This window comes from Mustela putorius, unplaced genomic scaffold (genome assembly GCF_011764305.1).
Source record: "Mustela putorius furo isolate JIRA1106 unplaced genomic scaffold, ASM1176430v1.1 tig00000813_pilon_pilon_pilon, whole genome shotgun sequence".
Lineage (NCBI taxonomy): Eukaryota > Metazoa > Chordata > Mammalia > Carnivora > Mustelidae > Mustela > Mustela putorius.
Window position 1 is genome coordinate 5,406,551 of NW_025421485.1, and position 25,845 is coordinate 5,432,395.

The following is a 25,845-nucleotide window of genomic DNA, read 5'->3' on the forward strand; positions in this document are numbered from 1 at the left end:
GGCTCCAGAGCTGAATGCGGGTCTTGTTCACAGATGGGGAGGGAAGAGGCTCCACTAGACGCAGGAAGAGAAAGGCTTCAGGGTCAAAAGTGACAACGACACGTGTCGAGGTCTGGGACGTCTGAACTCCACAAGTGAGTCTCCCGGTTTCTGTGGTGGGCGCGCTCCACGGGGAGGTCGCAGAGGCCAGGAATCCAGGAAACACACTCTGTTCCTGGCTCTGAGAAACGTCATGGCCATTTCCCTGGGGCAGAGGCAGAGACATACTGTCCCCTCCTTCTGCCACTGGCGTTCCCAAGCCCCTCCTCTCCGGCCCCCGGGCTCCCAGCCTCATTCGGCCACCCTCCTCCTCACTGTGAGATGCGCTTTCCTGGGACGGGCCAAAGTCATCGTCTTTTTTTTTTTTTTTTTTAAAGATTTTATTTATTTGAGAGAGAAAGAGGGAGGGAGAGAGGAGGGGCAGAGGGAGAGAATCTCAAGCAGATTCCCCGCTGAGTGTGGAGCCCGACCAAGAGTCAGACGCTTTACTGGCTGAGCCACCCAGGTCCCCCTTGATGGTCGAAAGTCTTAGAACCACTTCCCACTGGGCTGCCCATCGTGAGCTGTGCTGCCCCTCAGGGAAGCCCCCCAGAGCCTCTGCACCTCCATCTCCTGACTCCCACGGCTGTGAGCCTCCCCTCCTCTGCCAGATGCCTGGTTCAGGCATGAGATCTGGTCTCCGCCAGGGATGCCATGCTGTCCCCAGGGGCCGGCACACCTGTATTCAGTCCAGAGAGGGGAAAGGCTGTCAGAGAAGAGTAGCCATGGCTCCCCACAGAGGTCTAAGCCACGGGGGTGGCGGTCCTGCTGCTCTGGTGATAATTAGGCAGGAAGAAACCTTTCCTGGGTGCCAGGGAGAGAATAAACCACGTCAGAGGCTCTGAAGGCCCATGCCCTCTGCTAGGAAGAAGGTGGCATGGAGTCAGCCCTTCGCCACTGGGGCATATGGACCCCCCGAGGACTAATCTGACGGTAACAGGTGCGCAAGGCTGTACTTTCTGTGGTGAAGTCATCAGAGTTGGTTGCTTTAAGAGTTGGAGAGCAAAAGCTGCCTTTTCTGTGGGGTGTGGACCCCAGGAAGGAAAGGTGACCCTTATTTTAAGTCTCCGGGAGGCGACCATCCCATGGGCACCCCGTGGAGCCGGTCGGTGTCTGGGGTGTGGCCACATGGGAGGCTGGAAGTGTGTGTGGTTTCTTGTGGCACCAAGGGCCCAGGGCTGCCCTTCCAAGACCTGGGCTTCTGCCAGCGTCAGGGGCCTGTGGTCAGGGGTCAATAGTGACACCACTGGGCAGCGAGATCACAGCAGCAGCAGCCTTTAGGACTTCCTGGCTCAGCCCCTGGGGAGCTGCAGTTGGAAAGATCCCCATTTGGGCTCGCTAAGCCCCAAGAGATTTAGGACAATTTGTAGGGAAAGATGAGGAGCAGCAGAAGGAAGGGCTGAGTTTCCTACGAATCTGACAGGAGAGGATCTGAGTGGAAAATAAAAATAACACGGCCTTATGGGCTAGGGGGCCCTGGAGGGATAACAGACAGATGTGACAGGAATGAGCCAAGTCCCGTGCGAGCTCAGATGAGGGGGGAGCCGCTGGGGGTCTGGGTCCTGCTGTCCACACCGCTCCCTCCCTCATCCTTGGAGAACTTGGGGCAGGAAGGAGCCAGGCTCCCCGACGAGGCTGATCAGCTTCTCTCCGCAGCAAGAACTGGGAGTGGGGGTCGGGGAGAGCCCGGCGCAGGGGGCGGAGGCCCGGACTCCTGTCTTGGCCTCACTTTCCAGCGAATGACTTGGGGATCTTAGCCGCCTCGTCTTTTCGGTGGACAGATGGCTCCTGTCCTTCCTACCGCCCGCGGTTCCTGGGAGGCCTGACTGGCCCATGGCTGGCAGGGAGCTCTGTCAGGTAGCAGGTGGGGGCCTGGTCCCGAGGAAGGGGGCCCTGTCGGGCCACTCGGTGTAGGTGGAACAGCTGGTCTGTGCTCCGCAGGAAGCCGGCTGGGTCTGGGCTTGGGGCCTTGGGGGTCTACCAAGTGATAGAACTCTTCCTTGGGGACACCCCCAAGGTTACAAGTGAGGACCTGCGGCTTCCAGCCCCACCCGGCTTTGCAGCCGGAGCTCTGCCTTTTCCTGGGGTTCCCTATACTAACGTTTCAGAGCTCCCCACAGCCGCGTTGTCACCAGCCTGGGGAGCCTGTGCTCAGCTGTGCCCCATGAGGCCAACCGCAGGCCCTGGCTCCCAGGGTTGGAATGCTGAGCCGGCGGGGCGTGGGGCTGGGGACTCCTGCACATCGAGCCCCAGGCCCAGCCACTGCCCTGCCCCCTCCGAGAGCCCTCGGTGCTCTGAGAAGCCCCGTCCTCAAGGAGCCCGGATCTAACCGTGCGGGGTCCCCCTTCAAGGAGCTGACAAAATTAGCAGCCCAGTGGCCCGAAAAGTGGGCACACGACCATGTGCACAGCTGCCTTCGGCTTCAGGTGCGGCCACGCTCCAGGCCGGTGCGCACACGGGTGGCTTAGGGCTCCCTCAGCGGATCTCCAGCGTCCTCTCGCGGTCTTCTCTTCCTTGGCTCTCTGTCCTTTGACCCCTCACCTCCTTGGTGTCCCTGGACCCTCAAGGCCATCTCCTCAACTCAGGGACTCCCCTGAGTCCTGCTTGGTTTCGCCTCCCTCCACTGTAACCTGGAAACTTCCTTAAGGCAGCCATCGGAGGCAATCGCTGGGTTCACCCCACTCGTTTCCTGTCTCTCAGGGGTTTCTCCACAGTCCAGGTCCTTGAAAATGCTACGATCGCGATTTTGTTTGGGTGAGTTGTCCCTTGCTGTTTTAAGATTTATTTATTTATTTGAGAGAGAGACAGAGAGAGAGAGGGAGGGGCAGAAGGAGAGAACTTCCAGCGGAGCCCATGCTGAGCACAGAGCCTGACTCAGGGCTCGATGTCACCACCCCGCGGTCACGACCTGAGCAGAAGCCAAGAGTCGGGGGCTCAGCCACCTGAGCCACCTGGGGGGCCCCTCCCTTGCTATTTCAGACGTGAGGGTGTACTCGGGTCTCGTTACGCCGTCTTGGTGGAAGTGAATCCATATTCCTCTGACTTTAAAGTTCATATTGTCACAAGTCGGCCCGTGGCAGTCCCTGAGAATGACCTCCTCCCTGTGTAGTAAAGTCCCTGACACTTTTTTTTTTTTCCCCAAAGATTTTATTTGTTTATTTGACAGAGAGAGAGAGATCACAGCAGAAGGAGAGAGAGCAGAGCAGAGCAGTTAGGACCCTTGGCTCCTTGGGTAGGAAACAACTAAGGTTTCGTTTGTTTGTGTGAAGTGGGCTCCACGCCGCGGGGCTTGAACTCACAACCAGAGATCAGACCTGAGCTGATATCAAGAGTCAGGCGCTTAACCAACTGCAGGCGCCCGTGCTAAGGTTTTCCTCTCCACACAGAATCAAAGTGCCCCGCTGAGCTCGGCGCGTGGCCCCTTGTCTTTACTTGGGTGTCATTTCATAAATAAGGACATTAAAGCTCTAAGCTTTAATCCTTCAGCAGCTCACGGCTGGATGGCGTGGGCCCACCTCAGGCCAAATCAGCTCTGGCCCCCAAAGCTGCCTGCAGGCAGGCCAGGGCCTGTCAGACCCTTGGCAGAAAAGAAGGCCGCTCGGGTCTGTCTGGATGGCTCAGTTGGATCAGTGTCTGACCCTCGATCTCGGCTCAGGTCATCATCTCAGGGTCCTGGGATCAAGTCCCAAGTCGGGCTCTGGGCTCAGTAGAGTTGGCCTCAGGATTCACTCTCACCCTCTGCCCCATCCCCTACCCCAAATAAAGAAATAAATCTTTAAAAACAAGCAAAGAAGAAAAGAAAAGAAGGCCGCAGTCTTCCGTGCTGCCCTCGCCCGGGGCCACCACTCCTCTGCATGCCGCCGTCCGACTGGACGCTGGGAGAGAGCACCGCCCGCCTCCTCCCTTTTCCGGTCAAGACCTCGCAGCCTTTGCCACTCAAAGCCCGTCTACTTCTGAGCATTCTTCCTGGGTCTGTGAGTCAGGGGTCTCCTGGCTCAACTCCAGCCCCGGCCTCACCCCTCCAGTTCCTCGAGTCTGACCCCAGCACGGAGCATGAATTCCCTCCATTTAACAAATACCGAAGAGTCACCTGGGCCTCCAGGATGCTAGGCCGTAGGGACCCAGGCCGGCCACGAGGACCGGCTGCCATCCTCGTCCTCAGGGAGGCCACGGTCTATGGAAGGGGACAAACAGGTAAACACAGAGGCGTGATCACAGGGACAGGTGCCAGGAAAGAAGGCTGGGCAGTGAGGGGAGGCGGTAGGGTGTTGGCAGGAAAGGGAGAGACGGAGCACAGACCCCCGTCCTCCCCACGTCCCTCGCCAGAATCCAGATGAGTCCACGGCACGTGTGGGCTGCTCCTCTCCTCCCACCCTGGGAAGCCCTCGGCCATACTTGCACGGCCCTTAGGGAGGACCCGAGGCTGCCCCCACCCAGGGTTGCCCCCTCCACTCCCACCAGGGCAGGGCCCTCACACCCCACCCTGGGCACCTACAGCCTGGAGTGGGCGGGGGAGGGGGGGCCGGTGGCATCTTTGTCCCATGCCCGCTGCTGTTCCAGTCCAGGGCCTGGAAAACCTTCCCCTCGCCGTCAGTTCCCCTCCAGAAGACCTTCCCAGCAGCACAGGCCATCAGCCGCTCACGGCGCGGGGCTCCCCGCCCCTCTATCCTCTTTTATCTGCGTTCTGCTCAAAATGTTCCTCGTGTGTTTTCCCGTCTCACCTGCTGGACCGGGAGCTCTCCGGGGGCAGGGACTCGAATGAGTCATCTCCGGGTTTCTGCCCCCGCATGACAGGGGTTCATCCCGTGCTGCTGGATGGTGGGTAAATGGATGGCTGGGGTCTGGATGGGTGGAGGGGAAGGGGATGGCTGCGCGGGGGCGGGCAGCGGGAGGACGGGGAGGGGGTAGATGGGAGGTGAGTGGGAGGCTAGGTGGATGCAATATGCCAGTTTCTGGCATGTGGGACCCGACATTTTGGCAGGTAGATTAGACTTGTGATAAAATTCAATAAAATAGAACAAGTTTTCATCTTTAAGAGTGAGCCTCTAGGGTTTTTTTTTTGGTTGGGTTTTTTTTGTTGTTTTTTTAAAAAAGATTTTATTAATCTATTTGACAGACAGATTACAAGTAAGCCGAGAAGCAGGCAGAGACAGAGAGAAGGGGAAGCAGGCTCCCCGCTGAACAGAGAGCCCAATGTGGGGCCCATCCCAGGACCCTGAGATCATGACCCGAGCCGAAGGCAGAGGCTTAACCGAGCACAAGCCCCATCATGGTGTGACTGTCATCTCCCTGGACACGTGCCTCTCCCAGCACTTGGCTTGTGGCATCTTGTTTCTTCTTTATCATCTTGCTTGTTGGCTAGTTTGCCCTCTGAGCTCAGTGAGGCACGCCGGGGAGAAGCAGCCCATCCGTAGAACCGGCTCAAGGCGATCCCGGACCGCACTAAGCTTCGTAGAGGGCTGTAAGAGGACTTTGGGGACGGACCCTCCTCACTTAGAGGGGACTGTGTCTCACCCCTCTAGGGTGGGGAAGCCTGGCCTCGGGGCTTTCTCCCAGGAGCGGCCCAGCCATCAGGAAAATGTCTCAAGTTCTTCACTGTGGAAGTCCCTAAACAAAGAGGCAGGGGGAAGCATGGGGACCGTGGATGTTATAGGAAGCAGTCAGAACCCTGGGGACAAGAGGAAAGACAGCAAGTACAAATTCACAAAGCTGAAGGTACCAAGCTTATGGCTGTCCCCCGGAAACAAAGGTATTCGGAGCTGGAGAGACTTGCCCGGGTGGACTGCGGGACGCAAACCCATTATGATCCTTCACCACTCCCCGCCCCCACCCTGGTGCACACCCACGACCAGGAGTCACGTGGCCTCCAGAATCACGCCCCAGGGGCCCAGGAAGGCAGGGAGCCCACCGGACTGCCACAGACGGCGCAGGAAGCGAGGAAGGAGTCCAGGGGCCTCCAAGGTTTCAGGTGTACGCCCTGTTCTTGTGTTAAAGACAGTGGGCTGGGCCGCCGGGGTGGCTCAGCGGGTTGAAGCCTTTGCCTTCAGCTCGGGTCTTGGGATCTCTGGGTCTTGGGATCGAGCCCTGCATCGGGCTCTCTGCTTGGCAGTAAGACTGCTTCCCTTCCTCTCTCTGCCTGCCTCTCTGTCTACTTATGATCTCTGTCAAATAAATAAAATCTTAAAAAAAAAAAAAAGACCGTCGGCTTCACTGTGAGAAGTGAGCGTGGGAGAGATGAAGAGTTTGGTCAAGTTCGAGAAGCCGACTGGACGCACGTCAGAGGGGACGGCTGGATGTGGGACCCCGCTGCTCGGTGAGAGGGGCCAAGGACGGACAGGCACGCGGGGCTCTGCGGTGGAGGCTCTTCCTAAGGCACGAGATGGGCCGTGAGCGGAGGGGCCCGGCGCGAGGAAGGCCAGAGTGTGGCCGGCGGGGGTGATCGGCTCTGTCCGGGGCCGCTGCCACACGAGCACGACGGCTGGGGCCTGAGCTCCGCACATCTCAGCCCCCTCGGCCGGGCGTGGAGGCACAGCGCCGGCTGCCGTGGGCCCGAGGGCAGGAGCCTGTCAAGCCCGGGCTGGACGGGGAGGGAGGGAGGAAGAGACTCCCGCTCGCTCTGCCTCCCGCCGCAGGCCACCCCGCCGTCACCGTCCCAACCTGTCCGAACCCGCAGCAGCGTCCGAGGGGTCACAGCCCCTCACACTTTCCCAGCGGACCCTCCCAGGAACCTACAGGGCGTCCTGGGAGCTGAGCAGAGCCCCGGAAAACAGAGGGGAGGCTCCGGGAGGGCCAACGCGCAGTGAATGTTGTAGACTCTGTGCTGGGAAGACAGCCGGTACGTTCTGACGCGGCTACACGACACAGGACACAAGTCCAGTTTGCAAATCAAAAAGGTTTTATAGGATTCAAAGCAAAAAGTTACATCACACATACTCATTTAAATAACAAGTCAAAGTCTGTTACAGAAAACATAATTCCAAAGCATTTTCAATTTTATTACTGAAACTACTTAAAAAGGCTCCAAGTCAAAAAAAAAAGACGAAGCAAAATTGCTCAGGCGATAAAGTGCACTGGGGGGAGGGGCGCGCTCTGCTTCCGGGGCCCAGAGGCCCTGCCGCGGCCTCCGCGCGGAGATAACGCAAGGCCCTGGGTTCCTGGGACACTGTTCCTTCGATGGAAACTCTCCCAATTTACAGTTCTCAGTCAACAGAGTGGGGGGAAAGTCATTTACAGAAGGTATTTCTAAATCCCATCAGGAAATGGAAGTTTGGGTCAAAACCATTTTTAACACAGCTATTCCTTAGAAACGACACTGCTGGGAGACCGACCTCTAACGCCACAAGTAACCCAACACTCTGAGACCTTGTATCATCCACCAGAACGTTAGTCGGACTTCCATTATTTGGCATAATTAAGAAAAATACCCAAATTTAATGCCATTCAGTGGCACAGACACAGAGATGTTTTTGTTGATTTAAGACAGAAGTGGGAGAAGACTGCGCAGTGGGGAAGCATGAACTATATACATTCAATTACGTTCTTTTGCAACGGCGTTGTCTGATGAGCTGCAGGAAAAGTCGACTAGGAAATGTCCAAAAACCTGGAAGCCCTCAGACACACGCCAGCATTCGGCACTCAGCCGTGCGCGTCGCAAGCAGCTGACACCAAAGGGCGACTTGCCGGGTATCAAGCAACACACAGTGACTCACCAGGTGATGATGACCAGGCTAAAAGGACCCGAACATAAAAGCTAATCGTATTTATTCAATATTTCACGTTACCATCATTTTAGTAAAAGTAAATGCCAATGACTAAGAGGCAGAGACAAAACCTAAATGCATTCGACACAAAAAAAAAACCCCTTCCCAGGCTTGTGTTGCCTGGATTCCTGCCGCCGCCCACCGTGAGCAGCTCAGCGACTGCCCGGACCCTGCACTGCGGCCTCTATAGAGAATCAGGACCTGAGATCGCACGGGTCCAAAGTGGTGCCCAGGGTCTATTTTCTAAGCAGACTGGGGACACCCCATTCCAAGTCATTCTGTTTGATCAACTTTCTTCAAATATAATGAACGAAAGGCGAGCAGAGTAGCGTTGACTGGACGTAACTAGCATTTCTCCTGTAGTTCTCCGAGTTTAATCACTAGGGGACTCAGAACCTCAGAGCTGGATTGTTTGCAGGTCCGCTTCGCCCCAGCTAAACTGTATTTTGGTGCAAAGTTCCTCCAACCGCTAAGGACCTTTCCTTCTCTAAGAAGTTACTCTACTCAAAAAATACGCTAAAGCCACAGAAAAAGAAGTCAACAGATTATAAACAAAGCGGCTGGGTTTGAGAGCTTACGTTATCTTTGTTCTGGTGTTTGAGGTACAAACAAACTGAGTAACTTGCTCTCAGCAGAGCCAAGGCCCCAAAGGACACTCAGACCCCACAGCTCACTGTTCACCGGGTCTCTGTCGGGTATTTTAAATGACCCCCTGGGGTACATTCTTTACAAGTCACACCATGGACACAGGTAAATGACTAGACCTATATAACCAAATTTTAATTCTTTAGGCTCCAGCCTTAAGGAATCGTTGCCTGGAATTTCTCTTGAAAATGCTATGAAAAAGCTAAACTCAAGTTCTTCCCCTCCTTCCCCCCTCATTTAAGAAGCCCCTATTCAACCAGTTCTGGTTCTAAAAAATTCGTAGACCTAAAAGGCCTGATGACAGACTCGTGGTTTTTGTTTCTTTGTCTTTTTCTGTGGCTGAATAATGTGCCAAATTTACCAAAAGTAGAGTTATTATGAAAACCATTGTTGAACACTGAAAAGAAGACTGTAAAATCACTATCTAGAAATTGGTGGTTGGAACACCAACAATATAAATATTGTAATAAAAAACAGTATAAAAATTAGTACCCTGTCTCAGTTCTACAAAACATGAATAGAAAGGTTGTAAAAATCCAGATTTTGTAAACTTTATTGCCGAAATGTCGGTTTGAATGCTGGTGATTCAGATGATCCAATTTTCTTCCATTTCCTCAAAAAAAACTTGTGAAACTCCAAAAGAGATTGAACAGGGTCCCAACCAAAACAGGAAAAGTTTAACATACTTCCATCAGAACCAGCTCCCCCTTTCTCCTGCAACAACCCCCCCCCCTTTTTTTGGGAGAGAAAACCATCAGTTCCTGCTCCAGAAAACTGCCTCCACCAACTGCCGGGCAGCTCCCGGCTGAGCGCTCAGGCGGAGGCGGGCACGGCCCCCGGGGCCCCCGGCTTCTCGGCCGAGGCGAGCGCGCTGAGCCGGCCCAGCTCCGCCTGCCAGCCCGGGGCCTTCCGCGTGGTCACGTGGCGCCGCGCGTGCTTGGTCAGGTGGTCGCTGCGCATGAAGCGGCGCTCGCACGCGGGGCACGCGAACTTCTTCTCCCCGGTGTGAGTGCGGCGGTGGCGAGACAGTTCGTCGGAGCGAGCAAATTTTTTATCACAGCCGTCCCAGTTACAGTTAAAAGGCTTCTCTCCTAAAGGGGGAGAAAACACACGTTCAAGGAAACGTAAACACTCGGCAGCTTCCCGAGCTGGGGAACTCCGACGTTTTTTAAATTTTGTTCGTCAAACTCTGGGAAAGTCGTGTCCTGTTATTCCGCACCCGGCTGTCCGAACGTCAAGAAATCCTCCCCTTCTTGTTGCCGCGCCTGAGATGTAGGTCGGGGCCCAAAGATGTCAAACTAATCTCACATTTCCGAATTTTCTTTTTTTTAAAAAGATTTACCCATTTGAAAGCGAGCGTGTGTGTGCAGGTGTGTGCGCGAGCGTGCAGCGGGGAGGGGTAGAGAGTCTCAAGCAGATTCTGCATTGAGCGTGAAGTCCGACTCGGGGCTTGATCCCACAATCCCAAGATCATCATCCGAGCTGAAACCAAGAGCTCGATGCCCAATGGACTACACCACCAGGGTTCTTCTCAAATGTATTTTAAAATAAAAATAAATCTCTCGGGGCGCCTGGGTGGCTCAGTGGGTTAAGCCGCTGCCTTCAGCTCGGGTCATGATCTCAGGGTCCTGGGATCGAGTCCCGCGTCGGGCTCTCTGCTCAGCGGGGAGCCTGCTTCCTCTCTCTCTCTGCCTGCCTCTCTGCCTACTTGTGATCTCTCTCTGTCAAATAAATAAATAAAATCTTTAAAAAAAAATAAATAAATCTCTCGTTATAGCTTAGATTAGGGGGAAGATTCTTGAAAAGAATAATTCCCTACCTCAAGTGCAGCCCCTTAGGGGCGCCTGGGTGGCTTAGTCACTTTTTAATAGAGATTATTAGACTCTATTAGATTAGAGATTAGTCTCTATATTTTTTAAGATTTTATTTATTTATTTTTATTTCTTATTTATTTACTTGTTTTTATTTATTTATTTGACAGATCACAAGTAGGCAGAGAGGCAGGCAGAGAGAGGAAGGGAAGCAGGCTCACCACTGAGCAGAGAGACCAATGCGGGGCTGGATCCCAGGACCCTGAGATCATGACCTGAGCCAAAGGCAGAAGCTTAACCCACTGAGCCACCCAGGCATCCCACTAGACTCTGTTCATTGGCTGAGTGGGAGCCGGCACGATTAGAGCTCTAATGAGCTCCAAGCCCCGTACCGATCTGAAGTGCATTTTGGAAGACAACACAACAGGGACTCACTGCTGTCCTACAGGCCGTTAGCGGACATTCTGGTGGAAGGGGGTTCCACGACCAGGTTCATGACACACGTCTTTTTTACAGACTGTGACCTGCTACTGTGCTTACAACTTATGTGTGTGTGTGAACCTCTGACAGGCGAGTTTCACAGACTCCTTAACCAAAGGAGCCTTAAAAACAAGAGAGCCGCGAACATCTGAAATATTCTAACAGGACTTACGAAGGCCTACAGTCTACCAGACCTTGGTCAAAGCCAGAGCTACCGGCCCCCTGGAGCTGCAGAAACGTAAGCTTAACGAAAATGAAAAAGTCACTTCCTTAGTCACACTGTCCACATTGCAGCTGGTGGCTACCTTAACTGGACAGGGAGTATTTCTCTCATCACCAAAAATTCTCTCGGAGCAGGCTGACAAGATAATAAAGGTATTACTAAGTCACAGTTTCTTGGATGACTTCTCCTTCTGAATTAGAAACGATACATTCTCAACATAAGAACACTGCATCCCCTTCAAGTTCGCACATTTTCGAATTTAAACTTTTCCATACTGTAGGGCCCTTTCTCCATAGTGAACCAAAGTAAGTTACACTGATGTTTCTTGAATGTGAAATGCACATTTTCTAAAACACAGAAAGACTGAGGAATCTACAACATAAACAAAAGGGGCAACATGAGCGTCACCCTAAAAACCTATCAAAGGGACCACAATCCTAGAACTACACCACATTTTACCTACTGGGATAAGCTGATGACATGTTCTAGAAAAACCAATAATGGCTGCACTAATGTTAATCCCAATCCCTATAAGACTCTGAAGGCTTTTCGGAACCAAAGAAAAACAGGCAGCCCTCCACCTTCTCCGGGGGATCTCATGTTTCCCTCCCAGTCCAGGAAGGCTCAGCGTGTGGTTCTTCACCGCAGGCTCTGGAGCTCTAACATCCCACCAGCCTTCAAACTCACCTGTGTGGGTGCGAAGATGAGCCTTGAGGTGGGAACTTTTGAAGTAGGTTTTCCGGCAACCTGGGAAGTTGCAAACATAATTTCTCCTTCGGGAAAAGTCTACCTGAGGGGCACAGTTTTGACCGGAGGCAATGAATACTGGGGCAGGGGCGAGGGGCAAGAACTTGCTATTCCCCACAGCCACGACACTGGACGCCGAGGTGGCAGGCTGGGGGAGGGCCGCCTGGGGTAGGACCAGCATCACAGCTCCCTGAGGCACAGGCGGTCCCACGAACACAGGCTGGGGCACTGCAGCAGCATGGGGAAGGATGGGTTTGACAGTCCCTGCAGACACTTGGGGAGGAGGTTTCAGAAAAGCTGAGAACATGCCACTCTGTCCAGTCACAGGGATCATTTGGCAAAAGACAGGGGAACTGGGGACAGGGACAGAAATCAGAGGGGTGGCTTTCCTTGGCAAGTCACTTTCATAATTCTTTGGTGAGCAGGTTTGAATTGCAACAGGCCACCCTGCCTGCTGGCCTTTGTCAACGGGGACCAGGCCACCAGACTTGTGCAAGCAAGGCTGACACGACACCGAGTTAGTGTTCAGTAGACTGTCTGTGAGCTGTGTGCCCAGCGAAGCTTCAGGATGTCCCAGAAACTGTGCTTCTCCTTCCCTGTTGATGGAAAGTTGGCATTCTGGAATCTGGGCAGTAGGCAACTGACCAGAAGCAGGACTCCCCGCCGTGTGACGGATGACACTTGTCACCATGGGCCTGCAGGGGGTGCTGGAGGCTGGCTCCAGTGACTCCATCTTCAGATCTGGGGGGCCCCTCTCAGCCTTCCTGCTCAGCACTTTGGCTGCCCCAGCAGAAGCTGGGGTGATGGTCTTGACCATGCACGCTTTGGAATCAGTTACTTGGGAAGGAACAGGTGTCCCCGTCGATGGCTCCACAAGATCAGGGCTCTGAGGAGGAGTCATGCACTTAAAAAAAAAAAAAAATACCGTGTGAAAAGGTTGTTGTGGTTAAATTTTAAAAGGACTTACTTTGATCACCGTGTCCCTCATGCCTTTTAAAAATTATGTAGGAAAGACTCCTCTGCGCCTGCTCACAACGGCACCCAGTGGATTTCCAGACCACGTGAAGGACTGCACTTTCTAAGCTTCTCCCCATTTCCTGTTCACTCCCAAACCAAACCACTTGCTTAATTTTAAAAATGTCAGTTCCACCCCTGAGCTTCCACAGCTACTGAAACAAGCAATTGAAGTACAAGAACTCCAAATGAGGAAGCAAATTTATATTCAAAATAAGAGCTTTTCACAGTAGTTTTTGATTCTCAAACCTTATTTATTTATTATTATTATTTTTTAGATCCCAATGCTAATCATTTAACACACACTTACCCAGTGCCTACCAGATGCCAGGTAAAAACCCGTCAGAATGATCCTCCAAAGGCCATGCTCTAACCAGTGGCTCTAAGTGAACCAAGCCTCTCCTGCTCCCACTTACTGTCAGCCTCCCTGTGGGAGAGCTCAGTGCCAAGTAAGTCTGCCAGGAGCTGCTGGCCCGCTACTGGCACAACTCTCTCCCCTGCCCACAAGTCCCTTCTCATCCCTCTCCCCAAGCCCGCTTTCCATGCTCTCCTTCCAGGGCAAGCCTCCAGCCCAAGACAATCAGATTCTAATTTTCACATCTGTTAGCCCACTCTCAATTTCTCCAAGCGGAGAAGCAACCTCTCCCAACGCTTCTGTAGCTCTGGCAAGTTACGAGGACAAAAACACAAACCAGGCTTGACTGCACTCAGCTCGCACAGGTAAGAAGTGAGGCTCTCCAGGGAGGAAGAGGCCAGGATTGCAACCCAGCTAATTACGGCTGATGCCAAAGCACGGGCCGCTTCTAGCTGTCACCCGTGTATCCTGATCCCACGCTGAGTCACCTGGGGGAAGCCAAGCCCCCACCCTAGAGTTCCCCAGGAAAGCAAGTACATTTCACTTTCTCACATCACTCTGTAGTTTTCCCCCTACGAACATTTCAGCACTGGGGCTGCAAGCTATGATCTATTAATGGAAAGAACGTATTTTCGAGAAGTAGGAGAAGTTTTCACCCTCCGGACCCACGTCTTCGGCACATTCATCTAACCCACTCCAGTCACTACACAAAATGCTCTCCTCCCTATTTCTTACCAGAGTCGATAAAGAGTCGAAGTCCTTTGGTAGCTCAGGCGTGGCTGTGTCCACATGCACAGTGCTGGTGACGTCCCCAGGGTCAGAGACAGGTGTGAGGGGTCTTATCTTTAACAGGTCACCTTTCTGGGATCTTTGACCCCAGGAGCTCATGCAAACAAGAGCCTCAACTGCTTCGATGTCATTCTGCTCCAAGATACTGCATGTAGACCTTTCACTATCATGCCTTTTTCTCTCCAGGATTGACTCACAGATGTCCATGATGTCCACCTAAACGCGACACAACACAAAGGCTTCTCAGTCCAGGGGAGAGAGACAAGGTAACCCTGATGGGCACGTGGGTACGTACACCAAGCGCCTGCTCTATGCACGTGACACACACATGAAGCTCAACACACAACATGCTCTGTAGTCTAGGAAAACACGTCAACAGAACATTGACCACAATTTCACTTTTAAGCCAGCCTTCTGAAGAGTGAATATGACTGGACTTGGCTGGCAAGCAGTTTCCATGGAAAACCCTGACTCTTAAGAAAAGCTAAGTTCGTGTTTTCCTTCAGCAATGATCATTTAAGACTTTAATCCCGGAGCTATGAGCCAAAGTGGCCAGTGTGACGCTGTCCAGCTGGGAGGAGAAACGGACACCAGCTCCAAGCCTTCAGCTGGCTGAGAGGACACATGGCTCTTCAGAGTTGGCAAAGCCGGCAGAAAAGCGTCCCTACAGATGCATTTTTGGCAACTCTGAGGCACTCAGCACAGTCTTCTCAAGTCAGGGCATTACCATGGCAGAACTTTCCAGTGGCTCAACTCTAACAGCGCCAAGAAGGGGAGCCCATGCTGGTTGAGCCTTGTTCCTTACTCAGGAACAGTCACTCCTCACTGCCACAGGGCTAGCAAGGAGATAAGAAAAAGAATTTTAAAAATCTAGCACAGCCCAAGAGACAATTGTCCTTCCTGTTTTGTCAAACCATCCTTTTTCAGCAGGGGTGGGAGGGGTGGAAAGAGAAGTGACTGGAATCAAATGATGTCCTCCCAAAGACCCCGTCCATTCTCTAAAGATCTGTTTCCACTTGGCTTGCCCGAGCGAACATGGAATCCCTCCGTCCCCACCAGGTCCCTCTGCAGTGCACGCTGGTAAAGTGCCCGCCTTTAAGTGCTCTTTAAAGTGCCACTGTGGCCCCACAGCCGGGGCCTCGGAACCCTGAGGTCACAGGTATGGGGCTGTCGCCTCCTCCCTGGACCACCACGGGCAGGATGTCTGGAGGCACACAGGGCTCCCACACCTCTCTCTCAGGCCCTCAGGGCCCGGCAGTCTCGAGGACCGAAGTCCTAGGTCTAGCCAGCCAGCTCACTCCCAGGGCCCTCAGGCCCAACACCTGAGGGCTACGACTAAGAAGAGTGCCCCACCTGACCCCTAGACACCCACCTCCGCTTGCGCCTTCCCGCCAACTTTGCCCCGCCCCACCCTCTTTGCCCCGCCCCTGCCCCAACACACCACCTTTCCGGGTTTGCCCCGCCCCCCTCCATAAGAACTTGCTCCGCCCCCTATATAAGGCCTTCCTCCCAGCTCTGCCCCACCCTCTGCCCCGCCACCGTCTCTCAAGCTCGGCCCCGCCTCCTGCCTCCACCCCCTCGCCTTTGGGCCTTCCCGCCAGCTTTGCCCCGCCCCCACCCCACCCCCCGCAGCGCCTTCCCGCCAGCTTTTGCCCCGCCCCCTATCCCCCTCCGCCGCCCGCTCGCCGAACACCCGCCGCCCGCGTGTCGCGTTCCCGCCAGCCGCGCCCCGCCCAACGGCCGCCTCCTCACACGGCCTGGTGACGTCATGGCTGGAAATAGCCCCGCGCCGGGAGCCGGCGGCCGCTGCGGAAACGCCAGACAAAGCTACGCGTAGGGCGGCGCGGGGCACACGCCCCCGGCCGGCCGGACGCGTCCCCTGCCCCTCCCAGCTCTGGGGCCCGCTCTGGCCCCGCACCGCGCGGCCGCCACAAAGCCCCGTGCATTCCTGCCCTCCTCCGCGCCCGAGCCCCGCACAGGCGGCACGTCCCCGCCTCGCCCCTCGCTCAGATGGGCGTCCACTCACCGCACGCGCGTCGCCCGGGCCCGCGGAGCCCGGAGTGTGCATGGTGCCGGCGGCACGGAGGCAACAAAGCAGCCGCGGGGCGGGAGCTCGGCACACGGCTGCAGTCGCACGTGCGCCGCGGGAGGCGGCGACCCGGAGCCCCTGCAGCCCGCGGGAGCCTCCGCCCGCTCGCGCCGCTCTGCCCCGGCGCGGCCCTCGCGGTGCGGGAGGGGCGGGGCGGCCGCGGAGGGAGCGGCCGTGGGGGCGTGGCGCGAAGGCAAACCAAAATACACCGCGCCCCGCCGGGGCGGGGCCGGGTGCCCGCCAGCCAATCCGCGCCCGAGCTTTACGCTGCAGGCCAATGGGCGCCGCGGGGAGCCGCGTGATCGGAGCCTGGCCGCGGCGTGATCTGGCAGGGCGGGATGCGGCACGTGTTTTGGTCGGAGTGAGGGGCGGGGCCTGAGGCCCCGGAAAGTAGGGGAAAGGTCCCGGCGGCAGCGGCGGCTGCTGCTGGAGGGAAGGGCGGCGGGGGGGGGGGGGGTCCCTGGGCTGGGGAGGGGGGGCGCGCTTAAAGAGGTCCCTCTCGCGACCTGCCCAAGCGCAGGTCCCCATGGAGTGAATTCGTCCGGTAGAGGGAACCCAGCAGGTTCTGCTTGCTTGTTTTTTGTTTTTATTTTTGTTCTTCAGTTTACCTCTGGTTGGCTCCCAGGAGTGCATCCCTGAGGGAAAGCTGGTTGGCTGCAGGTGACGTTTCTGCCTCCATGGCTCCTTTCTGCAGGCTCCCAGGGCCCAATCTTCTAGACGTGGGTCTGCCTTTTCCTCCCTTCCCAGGCAGCTCTGGGCCCCTTTTCCACTCTTTTAAGGGGAGTGGGGTGAACCAAGATCTGAAGGGTGCCTGGTGACACCCTCCCATTCTTCCCAACCCGGTGGAAGCATTACCCCCTCCAGGAAGTCCTCTGGCTTGAACGAGAGGGATACGCACTGGCATCTTCCCTGCGTACTTGGGTTGCCCCTGTCTCTTGAGTGTGGTTTACCTTCTTCTGCAGCTCTAAGTTCTTTTTTTTTTTTTTAAGATTTTATTTATTTATTTGACAGACAGAGATCACAAATAGGCAGAGAAGCAGGCAGAGGAGGAAGCAGGCTCCCTGATGAGCAGAGAGCCCGATGGATGCGGGGCTCGATCCCAGGACCATGATCATGACCTGAGCCGAAGGCAGAGGCTTAAACCACTGAGCCACCCAGGTGCCCCTGCAGCTCTAAGTTCTTGAAGATCAGGGACCAGGCTGTGTTTATGTGTACCCCTCCAGCCTGCTGCTCAGCGTGGGACAATGCTGCATCCACCCACAGGGCCCACGGTGGCTGAGCTGTGATATGGGTGGGCGCAGCCAAGGGTCAGAGGCCACCGTGAGGTGTCTTCCGCCCTAAAAGCAAACTGCTGGACTAGGTATAGGATCCATACCTGCGCTGTGGGGGCTCTGCTCTGGGCAAGAGGAGCCCTGGGCCCAAGGGACAGGCCACAGGAGCATGCAGGGTCTCCTGGTAAGGCAGCAGGGGAGGCCCTGGGATCAGGGTACTGCTTCTCCTCATAGTTCTGCGCTGTTGGGTGGACAGGGGTAAGCAAACCAACTACTCTCCATTTCTTCTTCAGTTTCACCCTGGCACCTTTTAGGATCTGTTGCTTTTCTGTTTCTTTAGTTATTTAGTAATTGTCTCCCCTCCCTAGGTTGGCAGCTTGTCCCAGTCACTGCGGAACAACCCCCCTCCCCACTGCCGCCCGGTGCCTGGCTCAGTGCAGGAACTCGGTAACCATTGGTTGAATGGATGAATGAAGGCAAAACACCTACTGCCCCTCCCTCCCAACTTGGCCATCCTGCAGACAGCTCTAATTCTGTGTCCTTGAGACTGAACTCACGGTCTGCCCGAATCTGCATTTCTCATCTCTGGGCAGGGCATCACCGGATACCCCGAGACTTCACCCAGAGAGGGGAATCACCAGGGAACCCTCCCTTTCCTGAACGTGGTTCCTTTTGCCAATTACTTCATGCCTTTCTTCTTCCTCAATCTCTCGCAGACCGCTAGCTTCCCTCATCACCCACTCGCGCCCGGCCCAGGCCACCGTCCGTCCTCTGTCCCCTGAGTTGTTTGCCACTGCCTCCCAGCAGGTGTCCCTACCTCCAGCCTCACTGCCTATCATCCGCCCTTCAGCTCACTGCTAGAATGATCTTCTGGAAGGAGAGACAGTACCAAACCAGTGTGTCAACTCTCAGCTGGGAGCCAAGTAGCTACAGGACTGAACCTCACTCCTTAGGCAGGAGTCCGTTATGTTGCATGACCAGCCTGGGCCAGAGCTTCCTACATGCGGCCAACCAGTTCCCTGAGTCCCTTTGGTTCTGGCCGTCCTGCCCCCAGTGCTCCAGTACAGAGCTCTGTGCACGCAGCCCCTGCCCCCCAACAATGTCGGGCCCAGTCGCTCTGTCCTGCTTTGCACAGGGCCTGCCTTCTGCATGAACATGGCACCCCCTCTCCACTTTGGCTCTGTAGGACTGTGCGACTCCTCAGGGATGCCCTCCCTGTCTCCCACACAGCAGGACAGCTCAGTAGAAGGCTAAGGGCAGGGGCTGGGAGTTGGACTTGGATGCAAATCCCAGCCAGGCCAGTGTGGCCCCATCACATGGCCGGCCATGTCTCTGTTGAATACGAGATGGCAGGAGCTGGCCATGAAGACCACACATGAGCTTCTCAGACTCTGTGCCTGCCCCTGGACGGCGGGAATACGGGGGATCTTGGACGGCAGGCCGGCTCAGGGCTCTTCAAGCATGAGAACCTAGCCTTCCTTTGTCTAGCCCAGGTTAGGGACAGACACACAGGTCTTGGGTCCTGCTGGCCCCTCCTTTTTTCCCCCTCCCCCCTACCCAGATCCTGCTTCTCCACAAAGCTGCCCACGGGGCTGTGCTTGCCGCCCTCCCCGGGTGCTGGTCCCGCGGGGACCCAGAGGCATAGTGCCATGTTTGTGAATTAAAGACCGCTCCAACTCGTTCGCTCGGAGACAGCACTGAGGCCCTCAGACAGTGTGGACAGACTGATGTGCTCCTGAGCACTGAAGCCCTCAGACAGTGTGGACAGACTGATATGCCCCTGAGTGGACGGACCACCACCACCTTCCAGTGTGACTTTCCAGCCAGTCTCTCCTGTACAAACGTGCCCTTACCCAGCGCATAGTGTTCTGTGCGCCTTTGGAGCCCAGGTTTCTGATTTCACAAGACGTCTTAGAGCGTGTTACCTCCCCATTCTCAGAGATGGGGCGTGTGCTTTTTAAGGGTTAAGAGATGCTCCATTGTATGAATGTGTCGTGACTTACTTTACTCCTGATTAAATCAGCGGAGCGTTCAGGCTCTTAACTTGCCAGGACGAGATTCCAAGCATCGTCTGCCCACGAGCGAGGACACCTACCGAGTACCCTCCCATGAATGGGGTTGCTGCGTCAGCTGCCTTTGCATTTCTTTTCTATCATTTTTCCTTTTGGTAAACGTCAGTGAAGCACCGGACAGATCCAGGAAACGTGGAAACATACAGGTACCGCTCACTGAATCTGTACAAGGCACACTCTTGATGTCACCAGCATCCGGATGGAGAAACAGAACAGCAGTCGTGTCCTCAGAGTCCCACCACCATCCACCCTGAGCCCAGCCAGGAAGACCCCAATTGTGGCTTCTGAGACCAGAGGACACTTCTGCGTGTACTGACACCTGTACCCGGAGAATCTTACAGTTCTCTCCGGGGTCGAGCATGCAGTCACTTGTAGCCAGAATTAATTCATTCTTGCTGCAGAACACACCGTGAGACATTGGCCCGGTCATCAGCGGACCGACATCCAACCCAGGGTCACCACGAACGCAGCTGCTTTGACGCTTCTTGTATGTAAGTACGTGCATTTTAAGTTTAGAAAAATTGTCACGTTTTCCTCCAAGCGTGAACTTATGCTGAGTTATCCCACCAACGAGGGACTGCAAAGCCAGTCCTCTCTCTCTTCACTAATGCCAGGTCTTCTCAAGTTTTCTGACCTTTACCCAGCTGAGTGGAAAAAATGAGAACTCATATTATATTGCATTTCTCTGATGGAGTTTCCTTCAGAGTTTTTCGTGTATTTGAAAGCCATCTTGATTTTGTTTTCTTTGAACTTTGGAAGGAATTTTTTTTTTAAGGGTTTTATTTGTTTGAGAGAGCGAGTGGGCACGCTCAAGCAGGGAGAGCAGACACAGAGAGAAGCAGTGTCCTTCTGAGCAGGGAGCCCGAGGCAGGGCTCTATCCCAGGACCCCAGGATCATGACATGAGCAGAAAGCAGCCTCTTTTTTTTTTTTTTTTAAGGTTTTATTCATTTATTTGACAGAGATCACAAGTAGGCAGAGAGGCAGGCAGAGAGAGAGGAGGAAGCAGGCTCCCTGTTGAGCAGAGAACCCAATGCAGGGCTCAATCCCAGGACCCTGGGATCATGACCCGAGCTGAAGGCAGAGGCTTTAACCCACTGAACCACCCAGGCACCGGGAGAAGGCAGCCTCTTAACCGAATGAGCCACCCAGACGTCCTGGAAGGAATTTTAAATGACAGTACAGAAACCTGAGGATGTTTATATGCTGGAGACAAGGGGCCAGTGGAGAAAAGTGAATGATGCAAGACCGAGGCGGGGAGCTGAGGGGACAGGGGTAGGAGGCGGGGGAAGTGTGTGTTGGGGCGGATGGGGGACGCGCAACAGGGAAGTTGACCCTGCGCAGGAGGGAGGGATTGCCTGTGGGAGAACATGGCAAGGGAGAGAAATGGCTGGAGAACCAGGAAGATTCTGGGTTGGAGAGGAAGGCAGGCCAACGTGTTCCCGCATTCTCCGCCTTCTTGGTGATGTCGGAGGCATCTACCCGGGAGGGGCCCTGGTGGGATGCGAAGCATTTGGAGCTGACTCAGCCACACTGCAGGCCAGTCATACTGTTGGAGTGACCCTAGACCAAGCATTGGGCTCTTGTCCTAGCTCCGGGGATTCAAGTGCTCAGTCACCTGGAGCGGGCCTCCTCTTCCCTGAGCTCGGTTTTCTGACGTTGCTCTGTGATTCTAATCAGTCCCGAACTATGACCAAGTTTGTTGTCATGGTTTTGTTGCTTTCCCCCTGCCCGCATGTTGTAAAGTACAATTTAAGGACTATCATTTATTACAGAGATGAGAGCGCTCCTTTTTTGCGTTGGAACGGTCTGTGTTTTAGGAAAAGGTAGCGGTGGCAGATGGTACAGAAGGCCGTGACCCGTGAAAACAGAACATTGGCAGCCCCCCAAATTGGTTCTGAAATTTTGTGGTCAGTGAAATGCCCAAATCTGGGACTCTCTGGTTGTTTCTAGAGGCTCATTCTGTCTCTGAGAGCCATGATTCTGCAGGGCAGGCTGGACTCCTTTCCATGTTGAACTGGAGGAGCAGATTTCTTCCTTTCTTTCTTTCTTTTTTTTTTAAAGGGAGTAAATGGCAGAGAAATAGAACCCAGATTTCTTTTTTTTTTTTAAAGATTTTATTTATTTATTTATTTGTCAGAGAGAGAGTGTGAGCGAGAGCGAGCACAGGCAGACAGAGAGGCAGGCAGAGGCAGAGGGAGAAGCAGGCTCCCTGCGGAGCAAGGAGCCCGATGTGGGACTCGATCCCAGGACGCTGGGATCATGACCTGAGCCGGAGGCAGCTGTTCAACCAACCGAGCCACCCAGGCATCCCTAGAACCCAGATTTCTGATTATGAGCTGATTTCAACACCAGAAACGGTGATTGGAACCAGTCCCTCGGCATCCTGGCCCGGTCTGGCAGCGGCCGTGAGGCAGGGCCCGTGGGGAGCACTCTTGGTCCTCCTCCTGACTGACCCTTGGCACCTCTCCCCCGGGTCACTGACTGGCGGTCCCAAGCCTTTGCCAGCTCTCGAGTGTTTCAGCCTTGGCCAGGGCCACGCTGGGAACCAAGAGCCGGCTGGGGGAGGGGCAGCAGAGCTGACGTGGGGTGGGGGAACTGGCTCCCCGTGGGCCCCGGGTTCCATCCTTCTCTCTTTCCCCCCGCCTTGAACTCCCTGATGACTGGAAGCTCCACAAGGACAAGAACATGCTGCAAACCGACTAGCTGCGTGACTGTGGGCTGAGGGTTCAGACATTTAACCTAAATGCTGACCAAGAGCTGGAGAAGGAGAGCCACCAGCCGGCGGGACCCTGCAGGCGCTCTGGACACCATGGCCCGTCTCCTGGACTCCAATCTCCTGATGCTGCTGCTTTTTCCTGACTGTCTGGACCACAGGTGCTAAGAACACTTGTGAGTCCCTGTAAGTGGGGCTGGAATGGCGGGGCGGGGGCCCTGCTGTGGCTCCCCCCACACACACAAGGGGAGGGGGTGGGGAAGCAGGGACTGCTTGGCTCCTGCCCTCGCTGATCATGGCCTCCAGTGGCTGTCTGTCTCCAGGCGGCACCTGTATGGTCTGTCTGCAGACCTTCCAAGGGGGAGAACCAGTTTGCATGGACAGGTCGGGCCCCCACGCTCCAGGAGAAAGGTCACATGGGTCTCAAGCTGGAACCTTCCCCAAAGGAAAGCTTCAGGATGGGCCCCTGAAGGCTTCCGGAGCGGGTAGGTACTTGGTGGGGGACCTTGAGCGCCCAGGCAGGACGGGAAGGAGACCCCTGTGGGCTGGGTGCTCCAGGACCGCGGGGGACTGAGACCAACCCCTGGCCTTCAGGTCCCACTTGGCAGGAGGAACCGATGCAGTGACAGGGGGACATACTGTACACAGGTGCAGAGGGGGTAGAGGACACCTGACTCCCTCCAACTACAGAGCTGGTGGAGAGTGGTCTGGGGCCGCTGCCCACAGGAGCTGGCACTGGAACTAGCATTAAGGGACAAGTGTATGGTAGCCATTCAGGGAACGGAAGAGACGCCTCAGAGCTGACAACGCACCGTAGCCACATCACATACCGAGCGGGCACCCGAGAGACTGAAATAGCTTCGGGAAAAGACCAGGAGAGGATCCAAGCCAGCAGTTCTCACACTGGGCAGCACTGGAAGGGGGAGGGTCAGAACACAGACGGCTGGGCCCAGCAGGACTCAGATGCGGTCTGAGAATTTGTGCTTCTAACAAGTTCCCAGATGTCGACACCGCTGGCCCAGAGACCAGGCTATGAGAACCACGGATACAGCCCAATGCCCTGGTTTCACGGGAAGAGGAACAGAGCCAGAGAACAAAGAACAACAGCTTGTCCGAATCATCCTCTGGGGGTGCACAGAGAAGCTACCAGAACTCACACCTCCGGACTCACTCCCAACTCAGTGCCCTGTACCATATGACACCGCCACCCCTGCCAGGGCTGCTCTCCCGGGAAAAGCCCAGGAAAAAGCCTTTGCAGGCCAGCGTGGCCCTGGACAACAGCGGAGACAGCAGGCTGGCCTGGGAGGGCAACGTTCCACGTATCCCCGGGGCCACCCAGCCCGTCCACCTGGCCCACTGCCCGGAGCCGGCTCTGCTCCCAGCCTGGCTTCTGCAGCAACCCAGAGCGGTGCTGGCAGCAGCGCTGGCCGCAGCCCCGATGGGCAGCAGGGCCAGCAGCGGCTCAGGGCGTTGGCAGAGTGGCCAGTAGAGGAGTATCCCACGGGGGAACTTGTGAGTGCCCTGCGGGGGCCTGAGCCTGCCTCCTGCTCCTCGTTCCTGCCCTCTCGGGCTCGCCAGGCTGAGCCTCTGTCAGGCTGTCCTGTTCCTGTGGTCCCCCGCGCTGGCCGGCCTCCTGACTCAGCACAGGAATGGGTTTTAGCCCCTTGCAGGAGATGCCCTGTCTACACAGGCCAGACACGCACAGCAGAGCCAGGGGGAGCTGCCCAGCTTCACCCAGGTGCCTGGCCCACGGCCAGCTGCTTCCCAGGCGCCAGGGGACTGCCAGCAGAGGCCCCTGCTAGCTGTGATTGCCCCTCTGCCCAGCCTGCCATCAGTGACCCTCTTCGGTGTCCCCATGTGGCCTCTTTTCAGTCCCACTGATCACTGTTCTCATCTCCCTCTTGTCTCTGGCTTGAACAGGGAGTTCCAGCGGCTCTGAAAGCAGAGGAGGCGGGTGCTGACTGGGCTCACTCTTCCCCAAGAACAACGGCCAAGCCAGGTTGAACTTAGGAAACGCCGCGTGCCCCGATATCCTGAGCCCTTTCCTGAACACCTTCCTTGGGTCACTCTCTGGGCGGGGCTGCCCTGGCCATCAGTGGAGCTGGGGGACAGGTGCTCAGTGCTCCTGGCTGGGGAATGGCTTCATTTCCCCCCGCCTCCTGCCAGGAGTGACGCCTCTGCTGGTGCTGCTGGCCACTGGGGGCCTAGGAAGCTCTGGGCAGGAAGGCGGGAGGTACTTGACCGGGGCAGTTAGCAAGACAACAGCCTGGGGTTTTGCCGTTTTTTTGTTGCAAAGCAAGCCTGTTCCTGATGAAGCCTGGTACTCTGCTAGCCACTGGGGAGATGTGGGGGTGACACAGTTCCCGCCCTCCTGGAGATCATTGACTACCTGTGTGACCTTGGGGAGGTTGCTTAACCTCTCTGAGCCTGTTTCCTCATCTGTCAAATGGGGATAGTAAAAATATCTACTTAAAGGCATGTTGTGGGGATTAAATGAGTTGATGCGCCTATAAATTGTTGGCAGAGGTGCCTACTATATACCGAGTACTCGCGAAATGATGACTAGAAACCTGTCCCGTGGTCGGGGGCTCACAAGGAAAGTAATGACGATGATGGGGTCTGACAGGTGCATCGGGAGAGCAAAGTCTGGTGGGCGGAGCTGTTCTAGCCTCTCAGCTCTGAGGCTCTCAGAGAGGAGATACGGAAAACGCACTGTAATTAAGCAAACACGAGGGAAGCGACCGTTGTCTGATACAGAAGAATCCCAGTAACCCACAGGAGAACCCCCTCCAGGCAGTGGAGTTCCAGTCTTCTCCCCCCGCAGTGAGGGCTGGACTTGGTGACTTGCTTCTCACACTGTACGGAAAGGGAAAAGGGTAACCTCACAGCGGGGAGAGCTTGTAAATGTGACCAAGCACAGGGGGCGGGCGGGGGCTTCCCTCACCGGGGCTAAGTCGTGTTAGTGTAATGGACCCCCAAGGAGAGGCGAGCAGGGCACTGTAGGCCTGTGTTATTTTTCCTAAATTCCGTAACTCTAGTCGAATCATGGGTATGTTGCACAGCTCAAACCTAAGGGCACTCTGCAAAATGCCAGGACTCTTCACAGGGGTGGAGGTCATGACATTCAAGGAGAGACTGAGGAACCGTCCCAGACTGCAGGAGTCTAAGGAGACAGGGGGATTGGGAGGGGACTGGGAACCGTGAAGGGCATGGGTGGGAAAACTAGCAGACTCCCAATAAAGTCGGTTTAGTCTGTAGTATTGTCCCAGTGTTGGTTTCTGAGTTCTGATGGGCAGACCCTGGTTGTGTGAGATGCTGGCCCTGGGGAAGCTTGGGCAGACGGCATGCAGAAACTCTCTGCACTATCTTGGCAACTCTTTGGTAAATTTAAAATTGTTACCCAAAATTTTAAAAATAATGTGCCGTGAGAGATGACACGGACAGGCTTTCAGGCAGCGCACGTGTGTGTACGCGTATGCAGAGGTCGGTTAGGGAGTGGTACGTGTGTGACAGTTGGTGGCTGGACCGGGGGGTCGTGGGGGCTCGGGGGGAGCCGGGAGCGTGGCTGGGTCCGAGTGTGGGGGACCCAGGGCCCCTAGGGCTGTAGGCTCTGGTTAGCCACAGTGAGGAGTTTGGGTTTCCAGGAAAGGGGATGTTTGTGGCAGCCAGAGCTGACCCCTCAACTTTCAGGGGACCCAGGTGGATGCCCGATCTGCCCCATCCGCAGCCCTCAAGTCCCACAGCCTGCGGAGCTCTCTTGCTCCTATGCGGTAAGGAAAGCCCAGCCCTTGTCCAG

The 25,845-nt window shown here is 55.5% G+C and overlaps 2 protein-coding genes across 3 annotated transcripts; one reads left to right on the forward strand and one right to left on the reverse strand.

Annotated features, from left to right (window-relative positions):
• Window positions 1–3,857: 3,857 nt before the first annotated feature.
• On the forward strand, window positions 3,858–6,186 carry LOC123393313. Its single transcript, XM_045084886.1, has 3 exons — window positions 3,858–4,272; window positions 4,639–4,896; window positions 5,601–6,186. The coding sequence occupies exons 1-3, from the start codon at window positions 3,933–3,935 to the stop codon at window positions 5,687–5,689; spliced, it is 687 nt and encodes a 228-aa protein (XP_044940821.1). The 5' UTR covers window positions 3,858–3,932; the 3' UTR covers window positions 5,690–6,186.
• A 2,832-nt stretch (window positions 6,187–9,018) lies between these two features.
• Window positions 9,019–16,160, reverse strand: KLF11 (Kruppel like factor 11). Of its 2 annotated transcripts, XM_004745787.3 has the most exons (5): window positions 15,929–16,160; window positions 14,630–14,738; window positions 13,849–14,118; window positions 11,685–12,648; window positions 9,019–9,574 (listed from the first exon to the last, which is right to left on the reverse strand). In XM_004745787.3, the coding sequence occupies exons 2-5, from the start codon at window positions 14,630–14,632 to the stop codon at window positions 9,297–9,299; spliced, it is 1,515 nt and encodes a 504-aa protein (XP_004745844.1). In that variant the 5' UTR covers window positions 14,633–14,738; window positions 15,929–16,160; the 3' UTR covers window positions 9,019–9,296. The 2 variants fall into 2 exon arrangements, with proteins under 2 accessions (XP_004745844.1, XP_004745843.1); XM_004745786.3 differs by lacking the exon at window positions 14,630–14,738.
• Between the last annotated feature and the right edge of the window lie 9,685 nt (window positions 16,161–25,845).

Bases quoted from the DNA above. Each gene is read 5' to 3' on its own strand.
- LOC123393313 (XM_045084886.1), top strand. From the start codon at position 3,933: ATGCCGCCGTCCGACTGGACGCTGGGAGAGAGCACCGCCCGCCTCCTC. The intron at 4,273-4,638 runs GTAAACACAGAG...CTGCTGTTCCAG, and splicing joins CTATGGAAGGGGACAAACAG to TCCAGGGCCTGGAAAACCTT. The intron at 4,897-5,600 runs GTGGGTAAATGG...TCACCCCTCTAG, and splicing joins TCATCCCGTGCTGCTGGATG to GGTGGGGAAGCCTGGCCTCG.
- KLF11 (XM_004745786.3), bottom strand. From the start codon at position 15,970: ATGCACACTCCGGGCTCCGCGGGCCCGGGCGACGCGCGTGCG. The intron at 14,119-15,928 runs GTGAGTGGACGC...TGTCGCGTTTAG, and splicing joins GCCCGGGCGACGCGCGTGCG to GTGGACATCATGGACATCTG. The intron at 9,575-11,684 runs GTGAGTTTGAAG...CTCCCCCTTTAG, and splicing joins TCATCTTCGCACCCACACAG to GAGAGAAGCCTTTTAACTGT.